Source organism: Copadichromis virginalis, linkage group LG6, assembly GCF_057382275.1.
Source record: "Copadichromis virginalis isolate Kocher_CV1m ecotype Utaka linkage group LG6, C_Virginalis_male_GT1.1, whole genome shotgun sequence".
NCBI lineage: Eukaryota > Metazoa > Chordata > Actinopteri > Cichliformes > Cichlidae > Copadichromis > Copadichromis virginalis.
The window spans coordinates 6,760,314-6,775,203 of NC_140623.1; the positions used below are offsets into that span (position 1 = coordinate 6,760,314).

The following is a 14,890-nucleotide window of genomic DNA, read 5'->3' on the forward strand; positions in this document are numbered from 1 at the left end:
ATAGACCTACTGCACCAAAATGGCGATTTAATAATGGTTTGCTGTTAGATAATATTTTAGTAAATGAAATAAAGGATCAAATCAAGCTATTTATTTCAATAAATGACACACTTGAAGTTACGAGATCCACACTATGGGACACATTAAAAGCCTACTTGAGAGGCCAAATCATCTCATTGAGTAGTTATAGGAAAGAGTCAAACATAACAATGGAACTTTTAGAAACAGATCAGGAATATGCCATCTCTCCTTCATCCAAACTTTATAAAAAGAAGGTCTCATTGCAGACAGAACTTAAATTGCTTTATACAAATGACACAACTTCGACATAAGTACTATGAACACGGGGAAAAAACAGGTAGTTTACTAGCAAGGCAAATTAATAAAGAAGTTGCAGCTTCAATTCATACAGGTAACGAGTGGGGGACAGAAAAGCTTCTTACAGAAGACGTTACAGGTCTGTGAGAGCCAGAGATTTTCCTGGTTTGAGGTGACCAAATACTTATTTTCCACCCTGATTTACCAATAAATTCTTTACAAATCCTACCATGTGGATTCATGGATTTGTTTTTCACATTCTGTCTCTCACAGTTGAAGTGTACCTCTGGTGCAAATTACTGACCTCTGTCATCATTTGAAGTGGGGGAACTTGCACAATCGGTGGCTGACTAAATACTTTTTTGCCCCACTGTATATACACATAACATTTGTGATCAATCTGAAGTACTACTCTCACTAGATGCGGAGAAGGCGTTTGACAGGGTCGAGTGGGATTTCCTCTTCTCAACCCTGTCAAAGTTTGGCATAGGCATGTTAAGCTGCTTTACACAAAACCTAAGGCCTCGGTTAACACAAATAATATAACTTCTAGTCCTTTCCTCCTCCACCGCTCTTGAAGACCAGGGTGCCCTTTGTCCCCATTGCTATTTGCACTTGTCATAGAACCTCTCGCCATTCAATTACGCTCTGCAAAGGATTATAAAGGAATAAGGAGATTTGGTGTAGAACATAAGGTGTCCCTCTATGCAGATGATTTGTTGCTATATATCACTGACCCTACTAAATCATTGCCAAAAATTATGACAGATTTAACTGAATTTGGGAAAAATTCTGGATACAAAATTAACCTAACAAAAAGCATATTGTTTCCTATTAGTTCTTTAGAAAAATTAGACAGTGCTACATTGACTTTGTTTCCTTTTACCATCTCAAATACTTTAAAATATCTTGGAATAAATAATAATTGTATAATAAATGTAACCCGTGAATTCTCTGGCCTTTTCAAACATAATTTTATTAATTTATACCATCAAACTGAGCAGAGCTTGGAAAGACTGTCCAAACTGCCCATCTCGCTTGCTGGCCGAGTAAATATCATTAGGATGAGCACTTCACCCAAATTTTTATTTTTGTTTCAATGTAATAATAATGGCATTTATATAGCACTTTTCAGGACCCCTCAAAGCACTTTACAAAGCCACTATTCAGTCACTCTCACACACTGGTGGAGGCAGCTACAGGTGTAGCCACAGCTGCCCTGGGGCAGACTGACAGAAGCGAGGCTGCCATATCGCACCATCGGCCCCTCTGACCATCACCAGCAGGTGAAGTGTCTTGCCCAAGGACACAACGACCGAGACTGTCCGAGCCGGGGCTCGAACCGGCAACCTTCCGATTACAAGACAAACTGCCAACTCTTGAGCCACGATCGCCAGAATAAAAAAGACATTTCTCCAAAGACCCAAGATTACAGGAGGAATGAGGTTGCCTGGCTTTCAGCTCTATTATTGGGCCTGTAACATACAGTGAATGCAAAAGTATTCGTCCCCCTTGAACTTTCCCACATTTTGTCACATTACAGCCACAAACATGAATCAATTTTATTGGACTTCCACATGAAAGACCAACACAAAGTGGTGCACACGTGAGAAGTGGAACGAAAATCAGACATGATTCCAAACAGTTTTTACAAATAAATAACTGCAAAGTGGGGTGATTCAGGTGTGTTGACCCAGGGTGAGACCTAAAACCTGCAGCACACCGACCTGCATCCTGACTTTGACTTTCTCTCACCTTTATTATTTATTTTAGAACAACACACATGTCCATGTATGAAAAGAACATTTTCAATAACATCCTTTCTTTGAGTACTTCAGTTCACCGTCCATAAATGTACTTTAATGACAATGACTGCCTTGGAGCAGCTGTTTGTATTTGTTCGGGGAAATTACATTCAAATAAATGTATTTGTCATTTCCACTGAGGTGGTGCTGTGGGTACTGCTTTCCAGCCCTCTGCTGTGGATGTTCACCATAATAAGGATTTGCTGCTGCTGCCTCAATCTCCTTTCTTTCATAATGCTGTATTTGTTAAGTTCTTTATAGACTTTAATCGGTTTTTTAACATCTCTGGAGTAGGTTGGACTCATAGGATCCTTTTCTGTGGATAAAGCAAAATGTCCCTTTTAGACTGGTCAGATGGTGCCAACCCCACCTCTTCAACCCTGGGTGAACCGAGCTGGTTGATAACCAGCCCTGTGTGAGAGATTATCCTGACCACTAATGTTAGAGTAAGTGAATCCAGACAATGAAGACATCCTGGGTACACTGAACTGGCTCTGTAGTGTAGACCTCTGGTAAAGTAGCATGTTGTGGTGGGCGGCCATCTTTGAAGAACAGTCAATTTCTACGTGAAAGGGCCGTCTCTGCTTGTGAGTACAAGTCTTGTTTGTTCTACAGTATGTCTGTGTATTACACTTGCACTGATTACTGTGCATGTAAATATGAAACACTAGGTGGCAGCAGTGCACCGTCATTTGCAAACATCCACACAGATCTGCACCAACACAGTAAACACAAAGGGAGGAAGCCAGGCTGACAGAGTGCTGCAGACACTTTATTAGGCTTGAAAGAAGATTAACAGCAGCTTCATTATATACGAAGACAGAGCTTTTATAACTGTGCATTTATTCTGAAAGCTCATGTTCCACATTCCTCTGTTACATAATCAGGTCTGCAGAGCCATGTCTGCCTGTCTCCATGGAGAAGCCCTGCACTATGCAACAAGAGTGTACTGAGTTTACTTGAAACATCTGGAATGCATACTACATTATCCTGTTAGTACAGACATACATGTAAGACGTTGTGTGTATTTGTTGTATCGACACATATGAGATGAATCCAAGTCGTTTGCACAGAATCGGTGCCGTCCTGTTCACATGAAGAGCCTGAGGATCTTGGGCTTGAAGACCTGCATCTTGCTGGAGTCCATGCTTTTCACACTCTCCTGTGCTCCCAGGATATACTGGTGTGCCTCATCGAAGAGCTCCTTTCCAATAGCTTCCTGGACTCTGTCCCGCCACGCACTCAGCTTGGGTCTCCCCTCAAACACGTCCACGCCGGCGCCCACAGGCTGCATTGAGACAAGCACAAGAAGAGGATTCAGGTTTAGTCCCCACAGAGATCAGAACCGGTTTGTTCATCGACCTCGTTCCCAGCAGCTGTTTCAGCTCAGGAGGAGCTCTGAAAACACCGGGGATGTGTGCGACTAGTCAACAAAGTGTTGCTACGGTTACTAGTCGGTACCAGGCGAACTAGTTGTTGGACCTGTTTATATTTTAATTTAAGTATTGTTGGTGAGAAACACCATTGATCTGGATGAACTGGAAAAAGGAAATACCATTGCTAAAACCAGTGGTTCCCAAACTTTTTTCGCTGGGCCCCCCTTTGTTTCACAAGAAAAATGCCCCCCCCCCCACAAAACAAAAAAACCTTCCTCCAACCACACGCCCATATTTTGCTCCATTGCTGTTTATTTCACACCTCAAACATTTAGTGAACAATTAAGCAAATACAAGTAATCTGCAGGAAGTAATAAAATAAACTACTAACTCTGTCACGCTGCGTCCGCACCTACACGGGTGATTTTGAACACGCAGCTGTTTCGTCCACTTAAACGGCGTTTCAAATCACTGAAAACTGAGATTTTTAAACTCCTTTTTTGCGTTTACGTGTGGACGAGGAATACAGAGTTCATCACGCAGCGTCAAAGGTATGTGCCTTTTTTCACGTCACGCTGTGGCCACGTTATTGTTTACATGAGATGAACTGCAGAATGGCAGATAGAGACTAAATACTGTTAATCTGACTGTCTGCAGGTTTACACGCAGTTACTGTCCCTCCATTTACAAAGGCAGAGGCGTCACAGTGTGATTGTTTTACATGTGGTTGTTTTTTCCTGTGTAATAATGTTCAACATTGCATCAATACATTTTTCTCTCTGTGCAAAATGTGTTCAAAAACAAACAGCTGTGGGATCCTGTTTGTCTGTGATTTGAACCGGGGGAACAAACTGTGTCAGGATCAGCCTGATGTTATTTGTATCCTGCTGTAACTTTACTGTATAAAGAGCAAACATCTCCAACATGTCAGGAGCAGTTAGTCATTACAACAAGTGTTTGTGAACTAAAGATCAAGAATGTGGGATCCTGTTTGTCTGTGATTTAAACAGCCCAGCGCTGCTCCTGAAGAAGGGGAACCTGCAGGGAGACCTACCTCAGCACCTGTGCAGGTGAAGCCAAAGGGCAGATGTGCTTCACCAGATTTTCTAGTCTTTGGCTCAGAATGAAGTTGGTTTGGAAACATATTCAGCGACGCTTCATCTCCTGCTTTGTGTTTGTGTGGGCGCCCCGTCAAAAACCTGTCCACGATGCTAGCAGTGTCCAAACGTTCTTTGTTTTTGTTTTGTTTTTTCCTTCATACCGCCCCCCCTGCAATGGCTCTGCCCCCCCCCCCGCCCCCGGACTGGAAAATACATTTAAAATGTGATTAAAGGGACAATATGCCAAAAATGCACCAACTTACAAAGAAATGACAGATGTGCACTTAATGATGGTGTGACGGAGACCTGAATGAGTTTAAGATCTCGTGTTTGCTCCTCTCATAGTGGGAACACTGATTCTGATTCCTGTTACTGCGGGTACATTTGGGCCGCTCACCTGCATGATCTCCACAATGGCGACCAGATCAGCCAGTGAAATCTGATCTCCAGCGATAAAGGGCCTGTCCTGGAGGAACTTTTCTTCAACGAGTTTCAGGGAGGAGTTCAGATCGTCCAAGGCCGCGTTCATTTTGTCCTCTGGGATTTCCACGCCCATGACCTTGGGAATCATAAGCTACAGGCACAATGGATTCAGTGTGAGTGAAACAATGAGCTTAATGCTGAACACAATCTGATTCAGGAGATGAATGATGACACGGTGACTCTGGGTTTTTCTTTGAGCAAATTCCAACAAACTAGAAAAGTAGCATCTGTCCCAAAGAGGTGGAAGGAAGTAAAAGCTCGAACACGCCGGGGAGGAGACGATGTCTGAATGATGTGGATTTTAAGTCAACGGCTATGACATCGCATGACTTTAGCAGACCAATGAAATGGCAGTGATGAAACTTTACCACAGAGGTGCACAGTAAGAACTGCTGAACTCTCTGTTTTCCAGCAGTGGCATTTATTGCTGATCATTTTCAGTTGGCCCTCACCAGCTGGCCCAGACATGCTCAGTGACATCACTCTGCACAGTGATTTTACTTCATAACCAGACAAAAGGGTATTTCAACAAAGCTAGAACATGATGGTGATAAGATCCCAGATAGCAAGGAGACATTGAACAAATGTTGATTTTCCATCTGAACCATCAGAATCGTCAGGATTGAAATGTCAACACAAAACCAATGTTGAAACAACAAACCTGACACTGACATTGAAATAACATTGATTCACTGTTGTTCTGTCATCGTTGATCTATTTATAGTTGACAAGGTGACAACAATCACGTTGAAAAACCATCGATTTATGGTTGAGCGGGAAATTAAAGCTGCTACCACTTGGACTATTCCATAGCACCCCCTCTCACAGTGGTACATCCCGCCAGGTAACCATTGTCTTGTACAGTAGAGCGGGACATTAGATTTACTCTCAGCGGAATTGACCGGAGAAGGCATCAGTTCATGCACTGCACTGGCCTGCACCACGATTAGTATAAGGTAAGAATGAATGACTTTTGTTCTATTCGTTATTTCCATGGTTGCATTTGAATAACAGTAAAAAAAACAAAACAAACTTGTTAATGTAAAGTTTCGGATAAAATGTGGGAGCCCGAAATTGTGTCTACTTTCTTCTTACAATCCGGCAACAAATAAATTGCACTGCAAACAAAGTCTATCAACAAAGAAAACATTTTCGTTTCATACTTTTCTGTTATACAAAGCTAGCTTTAACGCTTCGAGGGTTCCTTTGTTCTTGCCGTCGCCTCGGCGCTTGACCCAGACTTTCGCTCTGTAGTTGCTTTTTAGCATAGTACTACAAAAAACTGTAAATCTGTGATATATGATTGATAAACGTAAAGGTAACTGTATAAATGTGTTCAATGACTTTGTTACTTTTAATGATTGGAGAGCACCCGCTTCGATTCGCACTCAATTCAAACTTTACGTTGCACGCTCACCTACCTTGCGTTTGCACCTTTTGTCCACACGTAAACTGCGTTTTATTATTTATTTATTAGTTTTTCGCCTCTCACTGCTTAAGCCATTAATATTTCTAGAATTGTTTTTTTTAAACAGATGCGACCTCACAAAAGATGTTAACTATGCTGTCTGACCTGACGAGAGCTGTTAACGAACTCCGTGAGGAGGTCAGAGCCATCCGCCATCCCTGCTGCAATGATTCGGTAGATGCTGGGGTACTGCCTCTGGATTTGCCCTTGCACAACATTGAGGAGCTAAACAATGCAGAGGCAGCTCTTCAATCACAAGAGGCAAATAAGGCAAAGGTAAGTATATAAAGGTTATGTACACTTTGTAACTATAAAGTGTAATAGCTGTCAGATGTGATTTAAATACATAACAACGGCCTGTTGATTACACACACAAGCACTTGCATACACATTAAAGACATGAGACACGCTAATTCCATCTCTTAAAATGTGTCTATAGGTGAGACGCTTTGCCTTGATTGGAGGGACCACACTGGAGGTGCGAGTCTGCCGTGTAATGGCTTATGCCATTACAAACGAGCCGGCCTCGGTACTAAACTGGGCAGGGAAAAAAACCAAGGACCAGACAAAGCAAAAAAGGGCATTTAAAGATACCAAATATGCATTTGCAGAGCGCTGTAAGTTTTACCGTTTTATCGCTATATTACTTTTTCTTTCTTAATAACAAGACTTTCATGTCCAGTTAATCTGGAGATGGAGTCTTTGGCTTGTTTAGTCCTCGGGTTGTAGTTTGTACAGCCCGAGGACCCCATGTTTATTTTGTTTTAAAGGATACACGGCACACCATGCTAAGACTTATCACTTTTTCCGCTCATAGCTCTTTGGGAATCAAATGCGGCAGTTTGCAGATTTACGCCTGGTGACTTTCATGTTTATCAGCCTAGGAGTTTACATACTTTCTCCCAGCTGAAGACAGTTAACAAGAGCTTATTCATGTGCTCTAATTCACTTTTTGTGTGTGTGTGTGTGTGTGTGTGTGTGTGTGTGTGTGTGTGTGTGTGTGTGTGTGTGTGTGTGTGTGTGTGTGTGTGTGTGTGTGTGTGTGTATTTTTGTCCTAGATGGCCTGACGCAGCAGTTGGGAGCAAACTCTATGTCCGAGTTAGTCTTTGCACAAGCAGTGCAGAATTGGCTCCGATACGCCCCAGATCGTTTGGGTGGTGCAGGACGCACATCATCCATCCCCATCCCGGAGTAAAAATTACAAACTTCTGTGAATCATATAAACGTAAATAGGAAACTGTCTTTTAATAAAGTATTTAGCAAACGAAACATGCCTATTGACCTTTTTTGGTTTATTTTTTTCTCTGTTACATCACATGCAATGCTTTCTTATTTTAGGATATTAATGTTGACATGATACATTGTGAGACATTTGGTTTTTTTTATAAAGAGTGTCCAATTTGAGGAATAAGTACAATTATGTGTTTAGGTGGTTGAAGTATTGATGGAAACATGCAGTAGTTTAGTATTGGTTAAAATACCTATAAAGAAAGGTAGATTTCCAGTCATGATTTAACTGTTGTTTTAATAAAAAGCAACTGTGTGAAAGAGGTGGAAAATCAACACCATAGCTCAACAGTGTTTCAATATCAGAATCTGACATTGAAACAATGTCAGCAGTATTAGAAAATATAACGTTGAATCAACGTCAGGTTTCAACGTTGATTCAATGACACAGCCTGATATTGACTCAACATTGTTTCAATGTTTCCTTGCTATCTGGGATATTACTAATCTAACAGCACCTACAAAGATCAGTGAAGGGGAACGTACCCGGAGGCAGAAGATCTCGGAGCCGTGCATCCGGATGGCCGTGTGCTGCCACGACAGGTACTCATTGACACGAGCACGCTGCTGGAGGTCAGCTGGGTACCAGAAGTCGGGAGTCTTAAACTTCTCAGCCAGGTACAACATGATAGCAATGCTGCAGAGAAGACATCACTGTGACCGTCACGGCAGACCAGCGCTTCCTCAGCTCACGACTTTTTGACATAATCACCTTTCAGCCAGGCAGAAGTCTCCATCTCTGAGAGCTGGGACCTTCCTGATCAGGCTGATCTTCCCAAAGTCCTCCCCATACTGCTGGCCTGGGACCAACACACGCGCATGCACACGCACACATTTTAATAGCAGATATTTGGAAGAATCACATGATCATCGTGGACATAACCAGACAGCGTCAGGCAGTCAGTGCGGACCGACGGAGCAGCTGCTCTGCAAGCAACGGAACCCAAGTTCAAAGAAACCCTGATCTACACCCTCACAGACTCACAACTCAGACCTGTGCTCGTCCAAACCTTCTTATTGCTGCTGTGAACGGTCACACTGGCGACGTTCTTCGTGTCTGCGTGCGTGAACTCACCGTCCAGCAGAGAAAGCTTCTTGAAGTCGAAGCTGATGTTGTTCTTCTTGGCGAAAATGTACACGGAGCGGCAGGGCTGCGAGAACAGGTCCAGGTAGAGCTCCAGCGCCATAGCTGACGGTCCTGTGTCGGCTCCTTCTGAGCAGGGTGCGGACACCAAAGAGTTTAAAGCCCTCTAAGATAGTTGGCGCCCCGCCCCCTGCTGTCGTGTGCCTCACCCTGATAGTGGAGTTAATGGCGACGGTAAAAACATAAGCGTGTTTAAAAAGCACACAAAATGTGTTTAAACACACGTTTTAAAGTGTTTTCAAACACAAGGCGTGTCCAGTGAAACCAGCAGCTGCAGAGCACTGGCTGGGTTCACTCTCCTGGAAACAAATGAAAAAATAAACTGCGCTTTGAATCTACACCAGTAACTTTTACCAACAGCCTTACATGAGACGCACTTAGTATCTCAAAGCTGTGCTTGAGGTCCAATCTGTTTCTATCAAAGGTGAAGTGCATTAAGCATGTGAGTGAAGTTGGCCCCCCACCTTCTTCAAATCCAACAAAAGTGGTATCAAACGTTTGTGCTGCAAACATCTTTGTTTGTGCTGCTATCATTTTAAAAATATTAATAACATAACATCTTGATGCGTGCTTAATCTTCCAGGTAAGTAAATCCCAAAAGGTTGGTTCCACACATGCAAACAGCTCGTCTCCACTGCTTTAACTGTTAAACAGAGGCAACACTGCGGCTGGCAGGGTTTATTATGTGGAGCAGCAGCTTGTTTAGTTTAAACAGTCTGCATTAAGCTGGGCAAACACTGCGGTTTTTTCAGTCCCGTTATTCAGCTGCTGCTCAAACTGTACAATTGAATCTCAGGGGTTAGAAGTTCATAGGTCACGATGCAGGTCTCACACTATACAGCCTGATGCTCTGATGCGACCTGAGTGCTCACACTGTGCGTCCATAACATGAAGCTTATCATACAAAAGCTGTCTCTCGCTCTGTCTTTCACACACACAGACACACACACACCATCAACTTTGCAACGAACAGGTGTACCTGGCAAAGTGTGTGTAACCCTCAGTGTTACTGACATGTTCCACACTGATGCACAACAGTACTCTGGGCCCCACACTGTTTTATTAAGTATGTCTAATCACTGTAGACATTACATGTACCTTCTTAAAGGAGAGGTCAAAGGTCAGCTACCTTTATAGGTTCCTGCTATATGTTGTGACATATACACAGCACAGTTGTAGGAATGATAGTTTCTAAGTTCTAAAGCTTTTTGTCAATTTTCAACCAATAAATCATCAAGTTGACCTTGAAGACCACAAGTTTGAAGGGATTGTTAACATGACCCCACTCCACAACACAATCCGGACTGACTTTAACAAATGTGCTATAGGCTCACCCGGAAAATAGTGAGCTTTACAAGACTGATTTTGTTCCAAAGGCTTGCACAGACCTCAACCAATCCTAAGGCTAATTAGCACGGCTAGAATTTTAAAAACATTTGTTAAATGTTGTCATTGCTAACATATACCTGTTTTAGAGCATGGTGAGTAGCCAGAGTGCAAAGTTATTTTTACCTCTAAAAAGAATGTGAAGATGTGATATTAGCATGTACGGAGCCCCTCTGATGACACGGTCCAAAAATAAATAAATTGTGGCCACAAAATACTACTTCGTGGCCACGAAATGGGTATAACGTGCGCACGAAATACTTATTTGTGGGCACGAAACACTTGACCGATAACCGTGATCCTTCCCAGGCCCAGTTGGTTGACAATAAAATCTACCCCAACGTCCGGATTGTACTGACGTCTGCAAAGCAACTGGGCTCTCAATATCCTGTTTAAATGTCTCTCCATAATAATGGTTCCTTTCAGTGCCAGGCTTTTCAAAATGCATCTGTAGCTCAGTCCCAGCCTAAAATTGTCAGGGATCTGGGTCTGAGGGACCTAGAACTATTATTGTATATTGTTTACTTCACTGTAAATAAACGCACTGCATTAATCCGCATTTTGGGTCCTCCTTCCCCACACACCCACGGTCTGCCACGCAGACCATGACAAAAATATGCCTGTTTCTCCATCACAGCTCTGATGATTCAGTAAGGACATCTCCTGGTTTCATCTTCATGTTTCCCTCTCACCACATATCCAAACCGACATCATGACCAGCAGCTTTACAGCTGTGGCTCCAGCAAACATCAGCTGATACTAGAAATTAATATTAAATCAATTCTAACAACAGCTGATCAAACGTGCTGCTGTTGTTTAGCGCGACATCCGCTGGTTTCCTCTTTCTGGCTCGAAATATAAACAAACAAGAGAGAAAAGCGATCAGCTGATCACTGATCAGTTTCATCATTTAAGTAGCAACAGGAGAGGGAGGGGGGAGAATGGGAGAAGAAGAGGCCGCTGCAGCGTAAAGACACAGAATAACTCCAGCTTTGTGTCTTTTTTTCATTCAAGCTGAAGTCTGGACCAATCACCTTCCTTTTCAGCCCAATACGAAACGCGGCCGGTCCGGCGGCCACCACGGGTCTCTCCTCCTCCTTCCTCCCCTTTCCCTCATCCACCTGCTGTACTCAAAACTTGTACTCAAGTACAAGTACTGTTACACTGGTTAAGTTGTACTCAATTACAAGTAAAAGTACTGGTGTTAAAAAAATACTAGAGTAAAAGTACAAAGTACTGTTCTCAAAAACTACTCGGAGTATTAATTACTTTTTAACAGACTGATGTTTTATTCTGTCGTCAACAGCAGGCATTCGACTCGATTCACCAGTATAAATATTTATGTTCAAAGCACATTTCTCAGATGAACAAGGTATAGAAAGGTAACTTGTTTTGTAAATAAATGTAGATATAAAAGGAGGAATTTTGTTTGTTAAAACAATGACAAAAATGTTTCTGAACATGCGTAGAACCGTTTAAACTTTTCCCCATACACTGAACAACAGGCAGGAGTGTCTTAAACTCTTAGCGTTTCTGTCACACTTTACTTTCTGAACCTTTTGTTCAGTTTCAGCACGAGCTGGTTTTCTAAATTAACAGAGGCAATCCGACTTCGTTTGGCTGTGAAGAGTAGACCAGCACAGCACACGCAGCAGAAGCAGGCAGAGCTGTGTTCAGTTTAAGAGAGAGGCTTTTGATGGCTGAGGAGTGCAGCAGCTCCATGGTGTCTGTGGCACAAGCAAGGTAACCATCAAGCTCAGCTGCACTTTGGTCTGGAGAAGAATTCATCTTCATCAGATGACTCTCTTTGCTGATCCTCACTCTCATGCTCTGTCGTTTCAAGATGTTGTTTGATGCATGTCAAGGCTGTAATTGCAAGTAGATAACACAATTTTGTTATTTAAATTTCAGTGATTATTCCTGAACACAAATTTAAAATCGGCAAATTCTCAAAAAGGATTGTTTAGTATTCAGGACAGACCATCAATAACTTACAACGTATTAGGTGAAATACTCACTTAAGCATGTGTTCAAATGTAAGATTACACAAAAGTGGGATCACATGAATCCTTACCAGCCTCTGTTACATCTGCTCTGTCAGTCCAGGAAGTCTTGAACTTGGGTAAGAGGACTGCAGCTGCAGCCAACTCTGGATCCTCCATCATCGCTCCAAAACGCTTTTGAAGGCCATTTTGCAGGACTCTGATGAGTGGCATGCATGTCGTGCTTGATGTCTCCAGCCTGCTAAGTTTGGACAGTAGTTGTTGGATTACTGGCAGGAGCCATCCCATAAAGGAAGTGGACTCAGACTGAAGGATGTTTGCAGCTTTCACCAGTGGCTTCATGGTGGTACAGTACTCCCTAAGGAATGCACCTTCTGCAGGACTCAACCTGTAAGACACAACAACAAAACCCACCATGACTATAACAGGGATCTTCTGATTTAATATTAAGAGTCTGCTCACGTTTTTAACCATCCATTAAGGAAAATTCACAAAATTTGCAACCATATTGGTAGGTGTCCAATCAAATCAAATCAAATCAAATCACTTTTATTGTCACATCACATGTGCAGGTACATTGGTACAGCACATGTGAGTGAAATTCTTGTGTGCGAGCTTCACAAGCAACAGAGATGTGCAAAATACAATAATGGCTACATCTGAAACTAATAAATATATGTACAATATATAATAGTGTATGCATTTCTGGATGTGTATACTAAATATTTTTCTACGTGTGTGTGTGTGTGTGTGTGTGTGTGTGTACACATATTTTACAAATTAAATAGAGTCAATAAATAAAATATATAAAATATACAGAGTGAGACATGTGCAAAACAGTGGCGTTACTGTACAGTATGGAGTGCATAATGTTGAAGTTCCAGTAGTGGAGGTGAGGTGTCCAATTTTACTCACATTTTCACCTTGAACTCCTCACAAATGCTCCTGATGGCATCTTCCTCCTTCTCATCAATGATGCGTATTATCCTTTCAATGGCAAGGTAGGTTGAATTCCACCGTGTTGCATTGGGACAGATGATCTGTAGCTCACACTTGTCCTCTACCACTTCATTAGCCAAATGAGATCGGCCAGTTTTGTTCCAAATGGCCTGGCATTTTGCAAAGCTTGCACGGGAGAGCCTCTTGTAGGTGTCACTCATGCTCTCTGCTAGGGCAGCATCAGATGTTGCCACAAGGTTTAGCAGGTGACATGCACATCGCTGATGAGGCGGGAGTTGATACACCAAACCAGAGTCTTCATCAAGAATTGCACTTGCCTCATGGTAGTCCCTATGGTCAGTCAGGTCAAGAGTTTCTGGGTCTGCTTCATCTTCAGCTTCATCTGCATCATTTTGTGCCCCAAACATGTGGAAGGCCTTGACAAAGTTGGATCCATTATCAGTTGTGTTCTTACAACTTTGCCTCTAATCTTGTATTGGCAATGGATATCATCAAGCGCACCAGCAAGCATGTCAAATGTGTGAGACCCTCTCAATCTTTTGCACGCTAGTGCTGCAGACTCTTCCTCTATCCAATGGCATGTGACTCCAAGGTAACTTTTCTGATGAGCTGACCAACAATCAGTAGCAACAAATTTGACTTTATCCAATGCTGCAACCAAAGTCATCTTCATGTGATCAGCAGCTTCACAGATTCTGGCACAGACAGTGGGTCTGGAGATGACTTGAGGTTGTAATGTGGTAACCAATTCTTTGAAAGATGGCTGTTCTACCACTGCAAATGGCTGTAGACCCTCACATATGAAATTGATGACAAGCTGTCAACAGTTGCTTGTGGAACATGTTTGTTTGCAGCTCTCAACATCAGGTCTGGTAACTTGTGTATTTGCTGAGAGCTTGTTTGGTGTGGCTGTGGTCTTTCGCTGTCGAGATGTTGATGCCACAGTGATATTGTACTGCTCAGTCTTCGATGGATGTTTCCTCTGTAGAGATAAATATTATCATATGTCAGGTTCATACATTACTTCATAACATCACTGTGATTAACACTAAAAGAAAACACATTTTTAAAACATTATTCAACTAGACTTGAGCTAATCTTTGATTGTTGAGCATAGTATAAAAGAGTGGTGATTTGGTCAAATTTTGCAGATATATTGCTGTATTTATTTACAAGTGTAAACCAATTTTGAACGATCATTGCAAAAAACATGAATTTCTGTATACATTCTAAGTCCTGTAATCTGTATACTATCTGTAAAAAGAGTATCGACCAATGTATCAGTATCTAAATTTTTAACTCCTTTTTATCAGTATCACCCTAAAGTTTTCAGTATTAGTCAGGTCCTAAAAATACTAAGAGAGCAAAATATGTGTATCTAGCAAATCTAATTTAAGAAAAGGGATCACATACACAAAAATGCTGCCCATACAGCTAACAAATAAAAACAATCCACATTATGTTCTTTAAAAAAGATATCATATTGGGAAACATATAACCCTACTGATTAAGAGCCACGTCACTATGATAGACCTGTATCAGGCCAATGATACTGATCA

General features: G+C 42.0%; 2 protein-coding genes across 2 annotated transcripts; both read right to left on the reverse strand.

The window, feature by feature from the left end:
* Positions 1–2,874: 2,874 nt before the first annotated feature.
* Positions 2,875–9,128, reverse strand: gstt1b (glutathione S-transferase theta 1b). Its single transcript, XM_085458381.1, has 5 exons — positions 8,914–9,128; positions 8,551–8,638; positions 8,325–8,475; positions 4,997–5,173; positions 2,875–3,411 (listed from the first exon to the last, which is right to left on the reverse strand). Exons 1-5 carry the CDS (start codon positions 9,023–9,025, stop codon positions 3,214–3,216), a joined length of 726 nt encoding a protein of 241 aa, XP_085314507.1. The 5' UTR covers positions 9,026–9,128; the 3' UTR covers positions 2,875–3,213.
* Positions 9,129–11,669: 2,541 nt separating this feature from the next.
* Positions 11,670–14,450, reverse strand: LOC146707067 (uncharacterized). Its single transcript, XM_085458383.1, has 3 exons — positions 13,287–14,450; positions 12,443–12,759; positions 11,670–12,234 (listed from the first exon to the last, which is right to left on the reverse strand). Exons 1-3 carry the CDS (start codon positions 13,736–13,738, stop codon positions 12,125–12,127), a joined length of 879 nt encoding a protein of 292 aa, XP_085314509.1. The 5' UTR covers positions 13,739–14,450; the 3' UTR covers positions 11,670–12,124.
* Positions 14,451–14,890: the final 440 nt, after the last annotated feature.